The sequence below is a fragment of the Dasypus novemcinctus genome, chromosome 4 (assembly GCF_030445035.2).
Source record: "Dasypus novemcinctus isolate mDasNov1 chromosome 4, mDasNov1.1.hap2, whole genome shotgun sequence".
In the NCBI taxonomy this organism is placed as follows: domain Eukaryota; kingdom Metazoa; phylum Chordata; class Mammalia; order Cingulata; family Dasypodidae; genus Dasypus; species Dasypus novemcinctus.
The window spans coordinates 87,958,435-87,975,678 of NC_080676.1; the positions used below are offsets into that span (position 1 = coordinate 87,958,435).

The 17,244-nt window shown below is 38.9% G+C and overlaps 1 protein-coding gene across 11 annotated transcripts in view; it reads right to left on the reverse strand.

The window, feature by feature from the left end:
• Positions 1-16,916, reverse strand: part of SIDT1 (SID1 transmembrane family member 1) — a 134,218-nt gene extending 117,302 nt beyond the window's left edge. For 8 of the 11 annotated variants that reach the window (XR_011648678.1, XM_071214820.1, XM_071214819.1 and 5 more), the window contains exons 1-2: positions 16,728-16,893; positions 15,932-16,516 (exon numbers count right to left, since the gene is read on the reverse strand). Coding sequence is in view for 7 of the 11 variants with exons in the window: in XM_071214820.1 (XP_071070921.1) it covers positions 15,932-16,153 (222 nt within the window). In the remaining 4 variants the exon portion in view is untranslated. Of the gene's footprint in view, positions 1-15,931 lie in introns of all 11 variants that reach the window. The other 3 variants (XR_011648681.1, XR_011648680.1, XR_011648679.1) reach the window with 3 other exon arrangements.
• Between the last annotated feature and the right edge of the window lie 328 nt (positions 16,917-17,244).

The window sequence follows — 17,244 nt, forward strand, 5'->3', positions numbered from 1 at the left end:
GTGACACAAAGAGACACATGCACACCAATATTCATAGCAGCATTATTCACGATTGCCAAAAGTTGGAAACAGCCCAGGTGTCCATCAACTAATGAATGGATAAACTGCAAAGTATTCACGTGATGTAATATTACGCAGCTGTAAGAAATGAAGTTGTAGATAATGTGATAGCCAGGTCCTGAGCCTCAACAGACTCCAGCACCTACAATCTGATTTATTTGACTTACCACACTCAGCTAAGATGGAGTTGAAGAAGGACAATCACCACACCATGGAGCCTAGAGTGATTACAACTGAAAATGGGAGGATTGCATCCAGCATCCATGTGGAACCTGAGCCTCCTCTCGACATAGAGGTGCAATGGACACAACCAATCCAATGTCCACATAGAAGAGGTGGCATTGGATTGGGAAAAGTGGACATGGTGGACGATGGGTATGGGGAAGGGCAGGAAGAGATGAGAGGTGGGGGCGTATTTGGGACGTGGAGCTGCCCTGGATGGCGCCTCGGGGGTGATCACCGGACATCGTGGATCCTCACAGGGCTCACTGGATGGAATGGAGGAGAGTATGGGCCATGATGTGAACCAATGTATATGAGGTGCAGAGGTGCCCAAAGATGTACTTACCAAATCCAATGGATGTGTCATGATGATAGGAACGAGTGTTGTTGGGGGGGGAGAGGGGGGGTGGGGGGGTGGGGTTGAATGGGACCTCACATATATATTTTTAATGTAATATTATTACAAAGTCAATAAAAAAAAAAAAGAATAAATGCACATTAAATCTTGGCAAAAATAAATAAATAAGCTGAAGAAAGACAAAAAAAAAAAAAAAAAAAAAAAAAAGAAATGAAGTTGTAAAGCATATGACAAAATGGATGAATCTAGAGGAAATTATGTTGAGTGAAGTGAGCCAGGCACAAAAAGGACAAATACTGAACGATTATGCCACTATGAACTAAATATATTGTGCAATCTCATGGAGTTACTAACTTGAGTATGGTTCACCAGAAAATAGAATAAGGGTAGATAATGAAAAGCTGATGATTAACTCGTGCAGAATTGGTAAAAAGGATGTGTGTTAATCTTCGGAAATGAATAGAAAAGGTGAAAGCCCACATAATGTTTATAACTAATACTATTATGTAGGTATGAAAGTGGTTTAAAAGGAAAGTCTAAGGTCATGTATATTACTAAAAGGAAGGCTAAAAAATGTAGCATGGAACTGTATAACATTGTAAAACCACATATGAAATACAAATATGGGTAAAACTGCACATATAAGACCATTTTTCTTTGAAGCTGAACAAATGTATGTTAATACTACAAAATTATAATATCAGACCAAAAAATATTAAACTAAGTGAAAGAAACCAGGCAGAAAATACTACATTTTGTATGGTTCCATTTATATAAACTGTAAATATAAATCAATTTATAAAGATGAAATTAGGTTATGTAGGACTGGGGAAGGACTGCTAAGGGGTGTGGAGGTTTTCTTTTTGGAGTAATGAAATTGTTATAAAATTTTTTTGTGATGAATGCACAACATTGTTTATACTAAAAGCTATTGATTATACACTTTGGATAGATGGTGTGGTTTGTGAACATATCTCAAAAAAAAAAAAAGAAAAAAGAGGGAAGACACAAATAAATAAAAACAGAAATGAGAAGGGGGACTTTACCACTGACCCTGTAGAAATAAGAGAGATCTTAAGAGGATACTATTAACAACTGTATGCCAAAAAACCAGACAATGTAGATGACATGGACAAATTCACAGAAACACATGAACAACCTATACTGATCCTAGAAGAAAAAGAAGCCCTCAAAGAATGAAACACAAGTAAAGAGATTGAAACAGTAATAAAAAAACCTCCCAAAGATGAAAATCCCAGGATTAGATAGCTTCACAGATGAATTCTACCAGTCATTCAGAGATGATCTAATACCAATCTTGTTCAAGCTCGTCCAAAGAACTAAATAGGAAAGAACGATACCAAACTTATTCTACCGAGACAATATCACCCTAATACCAAAACCAGATAAACACACAATGTGGGAGGAGTGGAGTGAGGGATATATGGGGACTGCTTATATTTTTTTAATGTAACATTTTAAAAAATAAAGAGAGAAAAAAATGTAATTGGAAATTCTGGAACAGGAAAATGACTTTAGGGAAAAATTAATAAAATTCAAGTAAAGTATGGAGTTTTGTTAATAAAAAAAAGACACTATGTAAAAAGGAAGTTATATACTAATATCTCTAATGAATATAGATGCAAAAATCCTCAACAAAGTCTTGCAAACAAAATCCAAAAGCACATTAAAAGAATTACACACCACAATCAAGTGGGTTTTATCCAGGTATGCAAGGATGGTTCAAAACAAGAAAATCCATTCATGTAATAAACCACATTAATAAAATAAGAAGAAAAATCACGTGATCTTCTCAATTGATGCAGAAAATGTGTTTGACAAAATACAGCAACCTTTCTTCATAAAAACACTCCAAAAGATAGGAATAGAAGGAGGCTTTCTCAATATGGTAAAGTGCATATACGAAAAACTTATGGGGAAGCAGATGTGACTCAAGCAGTTAGGTGCCCACCTACCACATGGGAGGTCTTGGGTTCAGTTCCTGGTACCTCCTAAAGAAGATGAGCAAGATGGCAAGCTGACATAATGAGCTGACACAAAGAGAAGACACAACGAGGAAACACAATGAGAGACAAGACAAACAGGGAGCGGAGGTGGTTCACGTGATTGGACACCTCCCTCCCACATGGGAGGTCCTGGGTTCGGTTCCCAGTACCTCCTAAAAAAAAGAAAATGAGCAGACACAGAGAGCAGGCAATGAACAGGCACAGAAAGCAGACAGCAAGCACAAACAGTGGAAGGGAGGAGAGGCAGAAATAAATAAATACAATAAATCTTTAAAAAACAAAACAAAACCTACAGTTAGCATTGTACTTAATGGTGAAAGACTGAAAGCTTTTCCGCCGAGAGCAGGAACAAGACAAGTATGTGCACTGTCATCACTGTTATTCACTATTATGCTAGAAGTTCTAGGTAGAGAAATTAGTCTAGATAAAGAAATGAAAGGCACCCAAATAGGAAAGGAAGAAGTAAAACTTTCACTCTTTGCTGATGATATGATCTTATATGTAGAAAATCCTGAAACACACAACAAAGCTACTAGGACTAATAGATAAATCAGCAAAATGGCAGGGTACAAGATTAATATGCAAGAATCAAGTGTTTCTGTACACTACTGATAAGCAATTTGAGGGGAAATTTTAAAAATAATTGCTTTTACAATAGTGACTACAAGAATCAAATATATAGGAATAACCTTAACCAAGGACATAAAGAACCTATATTCAGGAAACTACAAAATATTGTTAAAAGAAATGGAAGAAGGCTTAAATAAATAGAAGGACATTCTGTGTTCATGGACTAGAAAACTAAATATCATTACGAATGTCAATATTGCCCAAACTGATTTACAGATTCAATGCAATCTCAATAAAAATCCCAACAGCCTTTTTTGCAAAATTGGAAAAGCCAATTATCAAATTTATTTGGAAGGATAAGGGACCCCAAATAGCCAAACCAGTCTTTTTAAAGTAGAACGATGTTGGAGGATTCTCACCTCCTGACTTTAATGTATATTACATAGCTACAGTAGTAAAAAAATCATCATGGTATTGGCATAAAGACAGAGAGATTGAGCAGTGGAGCCCAATCAAGAACTGTGAAATAGACCCTCACATCTATGGTCAAGTGATTTTTAACAAGGCTGTCAAGTCCTCCCAGGTGGGCCAGAACAGTTACTCAACAAATGGTACTGGGAGAAATGGATATTCACATCCAAAAGAAAGAGGGCCCTATCTCACAACTTATACAAAAATTGACTCAAAATGGATCAAAGGCCCAAATACAAAAGTGATAACCATAAAACTCTTAGAAGAAAAAGTAGGGAAACATCTTTAAGATCTTGTGGTAAGCAGTAGTTTCATAAACCTTATACCCAAAGCACAAACAACAAAAGAATAAACAGATAAATGGGAACTTCTCAAAATTAAACAATTTTGCACCTCAAAGGACTTGTCACAAGGGTGAAAAGGCAACCAGCTCAATGGGAGAATATATTTGGAAATCCCATATCCAATAAGGGTTTCATATCCATGATATACAAAGAGATGCTGAAGTTCAACAATAAAAAGATAAACTACCAGATTATTCAATGGGCAAAACACTTAAATAGGCAATTGTCCAAAGAAGAAATACAAATGGTGAATAAACACATGAAAAAATGTCCAACATCACTAGCAATTAGGGAAATGCAAATCAAAACTACAATGAGATATTTCACATCTGTTAGAATGACCACTATTAAAAAGTTGGAAAACTATTAATACAAGTGTTGGAGAAGATGTGAAGACATAGGAATGCTCATTCACTGTTGGTGGGAATGTAGAATGGTACAACCACTGTGAAGGACTGTTTGGCAGTTCCTAAGAAAGGTAAACGTTCACTTTCATGTGATCCAACAGTACCACTACTAGGTACATAATCAGAAGAACTGAGAGCAAAGAAATGAACAGACATCTTCATACTAATGTTCATAGTGGTGTTATTCACAATTGCCAAAAGATGGAAATGACCCTCGTGTCCATCAATCGGTGAATGGATAAACAAACTGGTTTATTATCATGATGCAGCTATAAGAAAGAAATGAAGTTGTGATGCATATGACAACATGGGTGAACTGGAGGATAATGTCCTTAACATAATGTGTTAAGTGAAGCAAGCCAGGCACAAAAGGACAAATACTATGTGACTGCACTATTATGAAATAAATATATTGTGTAAACTTATGGAGTACATAATTAGCATATAGGTCACCAGAAAAATAGAAGGAGGGTAGATAATGGAAAGCTGAGGGTTAATCTGTGCAGAATTGGTAAAAAGGTTGTTTGTAAATCTTTGGAAAAGATTAAAAATGGTGACAGTACATTTTTGTGTTTGTAACTAGTAAAGCTATTATATGGGTACAACAGTGGTTGAAATGGAAAGTCTAAGGACATGTATGTTACTAGGAAGACAGCTAACAAATGTAACATGAGACTGTATAAGATAGTGAAACCTCATTTGAAATATGAATATGCAAAATATTGCATACATAAGACTGTTTTTACAAAACAGAAATAGAAATAAACTAGAGAAACAGAAACAGAACAGCAGCAATGAACAGCAGGGAAAACAGAGAGAGATCGAGAGGCAATGACTTTTTAAAATTTGTTGTTTGTCTAGTTTTTATTATTACTATTATTATTGGAATAATGAAAATGCTCTCATAATGATTGAATTGATGAATGCACAACTATTTGATTATACCAAGTCCCATTGATAGTACATTTTGGATGGATTTATGCTTTATTCACATGTATCAATAAAATTGATATGTTAGAAAATTCTTTATACCTTGATAATTCAAAAAGTAATAATAACCAATGGATACTAAAACTAGTGGTTGGAAGTTTGATGAGGCATATGATATTTACATAATCATAAGGAATTACTCCACGAATTATTTTTTTTTCAAAGATTTATTTTTATTTATTTATTCCCCCCTCATTGTTTGCATTCACTGTTCGCTCTCCGTGTCTGCTCATTGTGTGCTCTCTGTGTCTTCTGTTTAGGAGGTACTGGGAATTGAACCTGGGACCTCCCATATGGGAGAGAGGCCTTCAGTTGCTTTAGCTACCTTTACTCCTGCTTTGTTGTGTCTCTCATTGTGTTTCCTCTTTGTGTCTCCTTGTTGTGTCATCTTGTTGCATCATTTCACCATGCCAGCCCATTGTGCCAGCTTGCTGTCTTGCTTGTCTTTTCAAGGAGGCACCAGGAACCGAACCTGGGACCTCCCATGTGGTAGCTGGCAGCTCAATCACTTGAGTCACATCTGCTTCCCCACAAATTGCTTTTTAATAACCAAGGGAAAATATATTTTTCCAGTGGAAAAACCTGGGAGAGAACATGTTAATCAAGTAGACAACATTAACCATAACAGTAATAGGAAAGCCCAACATCATGTGCCTCTGATATGAGGTACTAAGCACATAACAGCACTTCTGTGTTGTTCCTGCCAAAAATATATGCCCTGAATCTAATCATGAGGAAACATCAGAGAAACCCAAATTGAGGGACATTCTGAAAAATAACTGGCTGGACTCTTCAAAATGTTGAGGTCCTGAAAGACAAAAAAAGCAGGAGAAATTTTTCTGGATTGATACTAAACATTCATGACAACTAAAAGCAATGTTTGTTCTTGGATTGGATCAGAAAAAAATTACTTTAAAATACATTACTTGGAAATCAGTGAAATTTGAATAAGTTCTATATTTTAAATTGTTCTAGGGTTGTATAAGAAAATGTCCTAGTTCTTTGGAAATACACACGGAAATGTTTGGAAACAAAGGAGCACCATGTCTCTATGCTTGAGTAGTTCAGGAAAAAAAATCTGTTTATATATATATAGAAAATGATAAAGCAAAGGTGGGAAAATGTTAACAATTGAGAAATCCAGCAAAGGGCATCGTGGAGTGTTTGTACTCTTCTTCCATCTTTTTTGTAAGTTTGAAATTATTTCAAAATTAAAAGTTACAGAAAAAAAGCAATGACGAGAGGATTATGGAAAGATGGTGTTTATAACAGCATGAACTTTGAATCTCTCTGAATATTCTCCATGAAAACAGAGCCACTGGGATAGCAGAATTAAAATTCCATGGACATCTGCAAAAAACTAAGTGATAAGGTATCCTCACAAACCCTAAAATATGAGTGGATGGTAACAAATTACCTATAGCTTCAAGACCGTGTGGTGTCAGCAACCGTGCCATTCTAAGCAGAGGGAAAGCATAGGAGTTGAGAACCAGAGAACCCCCAAATTCTTCAAAAGGCACTCACCGAAAGGATTGGAAGTCTTTTCAGATCACAGTATTTAAAACAGGAGGACGTTTTGTAGGCTCCAATTTGTAAGTGCCTGTAAGAGTGTGCAGGAAGTCCAGAGAGCTCAAGAGTGAGGGCCTCATGAATTCTCAAAATGAACTAACCAAAATTCTCTTACTAGACAAAGACTTGTATGAGTGAAAACTGAGTGTAGAATCTAAATTGAGCAGGATAAAGACTATTAGGGCAAAGGAAACAGAAGGTTCCAGTTTTGTGGATGGGAGCCATGGAGGCATATCTCAGAAAGAAAACCATATTTTTATCACATCACATACACAGCAGAAGAAACCTAGGAAAGCTATTTGGGTCTACCTTTTCCTCCTAAAAGTAAGAAAAACTCATCTCGTGTAAAGATGAGCAAAAGACAAGGATTGCAGTTAAATCACATACAAAGTTACTATAAGAAAGAAAATAAGAAACTGAATAACATCATTATGGACAGTGAATGAAAACAAGCCAGAAAGCCATGCCTACAAAACAGATGAATATTAGAACCTAATATTTTGAAATGAGCTAAAAATTATGAAAATGATAAGTCATGAAATAGTATAAGTCAGAGTTAGAAAAATTCAGCAATGAGATGATTGGAGAAAATGAAGATTTGGAAAAAGAAGAGACAAAACTCAGGAAAAAATTAGAAATCAAATTAAAAATCATTTTATAAATGGATAATACTCTTGAAGAAGTACAAGCACAAAATAAATACCTAGACAAGGCCATAAGGAAAATGGAAGGTGGAAAGGTGGAAAAAATTTTAAATCAGGAAGGAAATAAAGAGACATAAAAAAGACGTCTATAAAAACGATTATAGAAAACAACCTAAAGGACAAACATAATTGAAAGTGAATTTCTGAAGAAGATAATCAAGAATTATAATAAAAATAATACTAAACACTCTAATTTAAGAAAAAAATTCCTGAATTAAAAAAAATAATCTTTGAAGTTATGTAGTGATAAGTTACATTACATACCTGGGAAAAACTGACCTACTAGATAGAGTCTGCAAAACTATTGGTCTTCATAGAAAAAAGGGGGAGGGGGAGTTTTTCGTGCATCCAGGCAGAAAAATAAAAATACTTATGTGGGAAAGAAAATCAATTGGTCATCAGAATTTTGTGAAAACTCAAAGGAGTATTTGAAATCCTCAAGGAAAATAATGCAAACCATTCAAATATCTTCAAGTACAAAGACTGCAGACAAACTTTTATGAACATGAAAGAACTCCGGGAATATTGTTCCCATGAGTCTTTCCCGAGTTACCTCCTATTGAATTAGCTTATACAACCAAAATGACTGGAGCAAATTAACATAAGGACTGATGGTAAACTTTAAATATATATGTACCTGTAGAACTTAGACTAAATATTGATTATAAGGGAGATAATAAAGTTCATAATGGCTATATGCTCAGACAATGCAGACATGGTACAACTAACCAAAAATGGGGGAGGATGGAGAGAATATATGAAAGTAGAATAAGTTCATTGTTTGCTGTATAGGCATTAACTGGATTTGGGGTTTGAAGGAAGGAAGGGAGAAGAAGAGGATATCAGCTAATTTCAATATTGCTCATCATAGGGAATTAGTAGACAATAGACAAAAAAGTGAAGAGTAAAGGCATTTTATAAAAGAATTAGTAAAAAAAGAACCATTGGAGCAAAAATCCAAATTTTGTTTTTTAAAAAAACATTTTACTTTCTGTATCTACAAAAATGTTAAATGATCACCTATAGAGTAAGAGAGGGACTGGGGTACGGGGTCAAGGAATAGAAGCTACATTTCTTTGAATATACAATGTCTTGCATTTTTAAGTTTTGATTTCTGTTTTTTGATTTTCAAACAAAATTTAAAAGCCAAATGAAAAAAGTTTATGGCATAACCACACTGAAAGGAACTGTGCCAAATAACTTACAAACACAAGAATTTGACACAACATCCTTAATGGGATATACTCTAAGGACAAAAATAACTGTAAAAATAAATCTTAAACTGTTTCCAGTAATCTTTTGGTTGGTGGTAATGTTAGTATTGTCACTTAAAACTGTTGTGTGTATATTGTGGAATAAAGCAAATGAGTATTTAAGTTGATGTCCTTTGAGAACCAGGATTTTGGGCTTAAGAGAAAGGAGATATGGATATAAGATCATTGAAGGTAAGTAAAAACCTGTATCTCTGATTTTGAATTAAAAGTAGCAGTATGAATTCAAGATGTAATGTATTTCTTATTTTGTCCACTGAATAGGCCTAGAAAAAAGTGACTACTCTGTTAGCCACCAGGGCCCATATGTTTCAAAGTGTATTAGTCAGCCAAAGGGGTGCTGATGTAAAATATCAGAAACTGGTTGTTTTTTATAAAGGGTATTTATTTGGGTTAGGAGCTTACAGATACCAGGCCATAAAGCATAAGTTACTTTCCTCACCAAAGTCTTTTTGGAGCAAGATGGCTGGCGACGTTCAGGCTTCCTGGGTTCCTATGTTCCTGGGGTTTGCTTTTCTCTGGGTTCAAGGTTCCTTCCTTCCTGGTGCTGACTTCCCAGGTCTTCAGCATCAAACTCTAATTCAGAAACTCCCAACTCTGTTCTTCGCTCTGCCTTTTATCTGTGAGTCCCTACCACCAAGGGGTGGGGATGCAACGCCCTAATCGTAACTCAGTCATGCCCAGGTACACATCAGATTACAAGCATAACCCAATATTTCTTTTTGGAATTCATCAATTATATCAAACTGCTACACAAAGTAGGTCTCTAAAAATGATTTCTCAATAAAAGGAATCTGACCTTCTTAGAGAAATGACTGATTCTAGGTTGGGAACAGGAATTGGATTTGATGAGTCTGAAATATCTTTTTATGCCAGAAAGCAAAGAAGCTGTCAGAGACCACTTGTGTTCTATCACATGAATTCAGGAGCCAACTCAAATTGCCTTATACTGGCCAAGGATGAACAATTTGATCTGAAATAAGGATAATTAACTGCAAGGATTGAAACACATCACATACATTTAAAGCTCATGATTTGGTAAATAAAATCTCATTGTTCATTGTTATAGCATGCTAGGAGACTAGCACATTATTTTGAAAATAGGTAAATAGAGGGAAATAATGAAGTATTTATTCCATGTTTCTTTTATGAACAGTAGTTTAAGGTAATCAAACAGTTGATGAGGAGAGATTTCTTATTATAAAACTACAGAGGTATTCCAGCCAATAAATGAAGAATGAATGATAGAATTAAAATGGCTCTATCTTGCTGCTCCTAATGAATGGATAGAAGGCAATGATCAACGAGTGTTGTTGGGGGGGGGGAGAGGGGGGCGGGGGGGTGGGGTTGAATGGGACCTCACATATATATTTTTAATGTAATATTATTACAAAGTCAATAAAAAAAAAAAAAAAAAAAAAAAAGAAGGCAATGATCATTGGTGGTGGCTATCATCACAAGAAGACAACCAGAGATTATGTGCCTCCTGGTGGAAATACGTAACACTGTCTCTGACGTAGTCTTGCCAAAAGAAATCAGATGTTTTTCTATATCTGAAATGCCTTTCCACTTATCTAAATTCTTATCTTTGAAATCTTGTTTCCTCCAACAAAGCTATCTGTAGCTCATATGAATATCTCTTCTCTAAAGTTTTGTAGTACTTGGAGCAGTGCTGTTTGATAAAATATAATGAGAGCCACATACGTGTTTTTAATTTTTTCTAGTAGCTACAATGAAAAAGAAACAGGTGAAATTAATTTTATTAACATATTTTACTCACAAGTATCATTTAAACGTGCTTCAATATAAAAATTACTAATTATGTATTTTACATTTTTTCATAGTAAGACTTCAAAATCTGGTCCATATTCTACAAATACAACATATCTCAGTTTGGACTAGTCACATTTCAAGTGCTTTATAGCCACATGTGACTACTGGCTACCAAAGCAGACAGCATCCATTACATGATTCAGCACATGATTACCAAGTTTGGGCAGGTAAATGACAAGTCCCACATAACATCAGGCACGATTGGTGTAATGGTAACCCCTAAACACTGTTTCAGTAGGCTGATGCCCTGTTTTCACAGCCAAGGATAAAACTGTGAGAGGTGACCAATCACCAGCTAATGTGATCATGACATCATCTCACTTCAAACAACCACTAATCCAGTTCAGTAAGAGGATGTGGAAAGACAAGAGAGGAGGTTCTTTGGTCTAATACATTAATAGCAAGCATTCTCTATATGAGATGGGGAGAACTGAAGCAATCACATCAGTTTTCAATTCTTCTATGTAAGTGGTAATGAATATAGCTACAAGTTACCATGGGAGTGTCTAGATATTTATTTCATTGTTCATGAGGACTGTACAGGTTTTTTGAAACTGAATCCAAGAAGCTGGTATAAATGGTTCTAGATATAGTTAAGTATTGTTCTTTGGTCATTGAAAAGTATCCTAGTATATATTAATATATATAAAATTAAAATTTAACCAACAAAATAAAAGACCTATTTCCAGGGAAACATTTTAAATTCAAAAATCTATGGCAAACAATGAATACTTTTACTGAAAACCTCAGAGAAGACACACCCTTTTGCACAGTGGTTAGGTTTTTATTTAAGGACTTCTTATCACCATCTAGCTCAAATATACATATCTGACCGGTACCACTTCCTGTCTCTACAAGAGTAGTCTCATTTCCCAATAAACCTGTCTTTATGCCCTCTGTCCTGTAAAACATACTCCCTGCTGACTTTCCTAACAAACGACTTCCTTCTAGCTTGGCTCCTACCCCATACTTACAGAACAACCTGTTTGCCACAGGGTAACTACTCCTCTGCTCCTAAAAGGGAGTCTCCAGACACTTCTCCAGGCAACTTCACTATGATCTTGCCCAACCTGCACCTTGAATCACTATTTTCATTATTCTTCCGTAAACCAGTCACTCCATTCTTTGAGGGAGGTTTTTTGTTTCCTATTGTTTTGTTTTTAATGGCAACTGCATATTTACATTACTCTATGCCTGAAAGGCAAATGAGACTTCCTGGTGCTGAATTCAGCTAACGAGAACAGCACAGGCTTGGCTAAGTAGTTCTCTGGGGCAGCATTTGGTTTGGGAGATGCAATGTCTGACAGGAAAGATTAGGAGCCACAGCTCCCTCAACAGCCTCCTTTCTTTACCAAAGCTTAAACTTATGGGAAGGCTTTCTCCTCAAAGCCAAAGGAACAATGATGGCAAACATAACAATGGCTTGCAGGGGAAAGCAAAAAAATAATTAAAAACCAAAAGTTAGACCTGTTTCATTTTTCTAAACTGAACGCTTTGTTGCACTGAAGAGGGAGGAAGCCTAGAACTTTGCTCAGATTAAAGGAAAAATGGCAACATCCAAGTTTCTGCCCTGGAAATCATACATCTGGGGAACAGATGGTCCTTTACTTATCAGAGCCCCTCTTAGCAAATTTGGGGTAGGGGATGGAGGCCTAAACTGCTCAGCATGAGAGAATATAAAAAATCTGGAGAGTTGGAAGCTAACATTTGGAAGGGGGTTAGCCAAGAAGGTAGTAATAAGCTAGAACTCTAACAAGAGCACCATTATTAGCTTGAAATTACCTGGTGAGGGATAGCTGGTAAATGGTCAGGCCGGTGTTGTCTAAATTCCTGATTTAACCTACCACCTACTCTATGTGGTGTTTTAATTCCCTCATGTTATTCTAAACCTTCAGTAAAACCCTGCTATATGCAACAGCCTTGTGCTTATGGTATAGGAAATGGGACTATAGTATCCAACATGGGGCATAGGGACCCAATAAGAAAGGAGGGTATCAATTGAAACTGAGAGTAATGGTTTGGACAGACTGATCAGGAAAATGTCATCTCTTGAGAAATCAACAGGAATACTCTCTCAAGGGAGAGGGTTATCTACCATAGTAAGGGGTTGAGGGCTCCACTATCTTATCAGCATGTTAAAGAGGGATCCCAGAAAACTGTAAGACTTGAGAACATCCGATTTATGTTAGTGCATACTGGCATTAAAATAATCAAAATACTCGAGGCACCTGCTAGTCCTATGGTCCATTAACTTTGTATTGCTCAGTCTAGAAAAATTTTAATGACTCTTTTGAGGACTGCAAAGATATTTCAAAATTGATAATCATGGGAAGCGGACTTGGCCCAAAAGATAGGGCATTCGCCTACGACACGGGAGGTCCACGGCTCAAACCCTGGGCTTCCTTGACCTGTGTGGAGCTGGCCCATATGCAGTGCTGATTTGTGCAAGGAGTGCTGTGCCACCCAGGGGTGTCCCCTGCGTAGGGGAGCCCCACGTGCAAGGAGTGCGCCCTGTAAGGAGAGCCGCCCAGCGTGAAAGAAAGTGCAGCCTGCCCAGGAATGGTGCTGCACACACGGAGAGCTGACACAACAAGATGATGCAACAAAAAAGAAACAGATTCCTGGTGCCGCTGATAAGGATAGAAGCAATCACAGAAGAACACACAGTGAATGGACACAGAGAGCAGACAAATTGGGGTGGAGGGGGAAGGGGAGAAAAATAAATAAATAAATAAATCTTTAAAAAATAAAATAAAATAAAATTGATAATCACCATTGTTTAAAAAAATAAAGGGCATTTTAAACATATATACAGGCAAAATAGAAAGAGCATTAACTTCAAAACAATTTTAAAAATTTTGTTTTTATGAAAAACTAAAATAAACTCATATTTTTCCAACCTATTAATTGAAAACAGTATATATTTTATTGTATTTAGCTACAGCCTAAAGCTTCCTTAGTCCTTTCTTCACTTATTTATTCATTTTTTTCAAAAACAATTATAAGCTTCTTATGTGCCAACTATGTACTAGGATACAGAGATGAGCACAATTGTGCTCTGCCCTCAATACTTTGCCGTTTACTATGAAATTCAAACAATGATCCCTGTTGTGAACAGTGCAACCTGCGCTGTAGGAGAATTCATTGAATCCTTAGAGGAAAAGGCCAAACCAACATTTAAAAAGCAATCAATCTCTCTAAGAACAAATGCAAGAAATACCAAAAGCTGATGTCAGGGAAGTGGATGTGGCTCAGCCAGTTGGGCACCTGCCTACCACATGGGAGGTCCCGGGATGAGGTCCAGATGCCTCTTAAAGAAAAGGAGATAGACACCACACCCGCAGCAACGAGCTAGATGCTGCACCCACCAGAATGAGCAGATGCCTAAAGGAGCAGATGCTACAAGCCAACAGAAGCCACAGCCCCCGGGAGTGGATGTGGCTCTGCCTGTTGGGCACTCATCTCCCATGTGGGAGGTTCTGGGTTTGGTTCCTGGTGCCTCCTGGAGAAGGTGAGCAAACAATTAGCAGACAGATGACAGAACCATCTGGGGGAGGGAGGGAATAAAAAAAGGTAAGTAAATCTTTTTTTTTAAAAACCTGATGTCAGGACATATTTTGAATAGCTTTATCAATGATTTAGGGGGAAACTGAAAGTACACCCCAGAGATCACAGGGTTTTCCAGACTTGTGTCTGTTCTGAACCAACTACAGGGCCAGAAACACACCTCATGGGTACTGTGTACCAATTGGGGTCAGCCATTTGATGGGTGTGTACTCTAGGTAAGGAGAGTGTAGTTACAGGGGCTTGGGGAACGTCAGCTCCCCCCATCCCTACCACTTGTCTACGATGGAATGGCTCTGCACACAGTCACTCTGCTCACTGCAGGACACACAACCTGAAGGTTAGGGAAGGACAGGGGAGTGCTGTGTTGCCATGGTGACAGTGCCTTTAGAGCCAGATTGAAAAAGGGTAATATTCAGAGCACTTCCTCAATACCACACAGCTGGGAGATGTCTGAGAGTGGTGATGGGCACCCTGGTGCCTCTGGCTCCATACACACCTCACTCACTACCTGAAGCTATATAGTTTCCACGTTCTGACCAAGTGAGGAACAGAGATGACTAGGATCCCAATCATCTGGTTCTAGAATTCCCCAAGGGGGGTAGCAAACATTGGCATAGTATAAGGGGCCACATTTGAGCAACACATGTGTGTGTGTGTCTATATACACATACTTATATGAAAGATGATCTAGAGGCTGGTACACTGGAGGGTTCTTTTTTTTTCCCTGTGCCCCAGAGAGCACCTATTAGAGGGGAAAAGCTAACTATATTCATTTCCTTACATTATATAATCAGAAAATATATGTTCAAAGGGAAAGTTACTGAAACATTTTCCCCCTTGACTCATCTCAACTCTTGTCAGAAATAATTCTCGAACTTTCATACAATTTATTTACCCTCATTTAAAACCGAAATCTTGAGATCAAAGGACGACTGCAATTTCGGTATCTTTGACCGTGTCGTCTGGCTTCCCTCAAGCACGTATGTACGGCAATGGTACCGAGACGGAGGAAGTGACTATTGAATACACAGACACTCGGCAGCTCGCGTCCATTCTCACAAGATTCCTCTTTTAGATTCTGAGCAGCTCCCTACCCCTGCGCTATGAAATAGCTAAATCCATCCAAAAGAAATGAGGTTTCTTCTCCGCAAGGGATTAGGAATAGAGGTGCGTACCTTCCCCTCCGCTACCCTAGAAATCGCGCCTTCCCTAGAGAACGGCGCAGCAGGGGGCCAGGAACCCGCAGACCGTGCGGAGCAACTAGACCCGCGCTCAGCTGGAACCCGCGCCACGGCCAAGCCAGCAAAGAGCCGCCAGGCTGCGGGAGGCGCGCGGGGAAGCGCAGCTTTACCCGAGGCGGGTTGCGGAGGGTGCGGCAACGCCGCCTGGGCAGTGATTGCCTCAGACGAGAAAACGGGACAGCGTTCCCTGGTCTCTGATGTCTCCCAAGGTCGCTTCCCAGGGGGACCCAAGGCAGCTGCTGGGCTCTGCGCTCAGTCAAGTTCCTGGGAGTTGAGCGAGGGGAGCGAGCGTCCTACCTGGCCGGGCTGGCTGGTATAGTTGAAGGAGTAGATGTTTTCTGTGCTGAGGCTCACCACCCCATCGTAGACACGATCGAAATCCGCGCCCCTGGCGGGATCGCGCGGGTCGCCGCGAGGCACGCGAGCCTGCGCCGGGGTCTGTACCTGGCGCCCAGAGGCCGCGGCTCGCAAGAGCCAGGTCAGTGCGCAGAGCAGCGCGAGCCGCGGGCTGCCGCTCATGGCGGGTGCCGCGCCTGGGCTTCCAAGCCGAGCCGCCCGAGGAGCCGGCGAAGGCAGAGAGGGTCCTTTCGAAGCCCCCTGCAAGTCTCGGTGCAGGCTTCAGAGCAGCGCCGGAGATGCTTGGTGTGCCCCGCCGGCTGGTGCTGGCAATGCGTTGGCGAACGGTCGATCAAAATGTTGACTCAGCCGCTTGGGGTCTCCACCGGAGGTCACGGGCTGGGGTTAGGGGAGGTGGGGGGAAAGGCAGCAGGGAGCTGCTGCAGTTCGTCTCCGGCTTCGAAGTCCGCTTCCTTCTGCCTTTCTCATGGCCGAGAACCCCCCACTAACCGTGCCAGAATTTCGACTGAGCTCTTCTCCCTCAACCTAAAAAAAAAAAAAAAAGCATTGGAGATACTAAAAAGAAATATCCACGCTTCTCAAAGAGTCTACTTGGCCAGCAATGAGCCGGAAAGTCGGTCATTTCAAATAAATGTGCACCCTTGCCTGCACGCAGAGAGATAGAAGGCAACAGAGCCTCTCTCCAAATAGGTTGCACGAATTCACGTTTCCAGGCTGCTACCTGCAGAGAACTGACCTTCTGAATAATGGTACTTCTCTAATAGAACCTCTTCTCAGGCACCTGTTTTATTTCCTTATCACCTTCTATTCTTCGTGGAGAGCCTTACGTCATCTCTTTCTCTCTCCCTTGCCATATGTGCACGTTTGTAAATATGTACAGTCCTTAAAAAAATAGACATGGTAAAAGGTTACAATTTTGGACACCGCCTCAAGTCTTTCCGGGAAGTTGTTGCAGACTATCTCAGTGGGTGGAGACCCACAAAATAATCAACAAATATATAAATTCCCATCCTGGGGAGTCCTGCTACATTCTCCAATAGAATGGCAAGAATCTCTAGAGTATATAGGCAGTGCCTAACAAAAGAGTACAGACCATTACACCAAGCCCTTAATATTAATGCTTGTACTTTGAACCTTATTCTTGTAAAATTGAAACTTAGTCTAGTAATATATATTGTCTAAGAATTTCTTCCTGAAAACCTCTTGTTGCTCAAATGTGGCCTCTCTCTAAGCCAAATTCATCATATAAACTC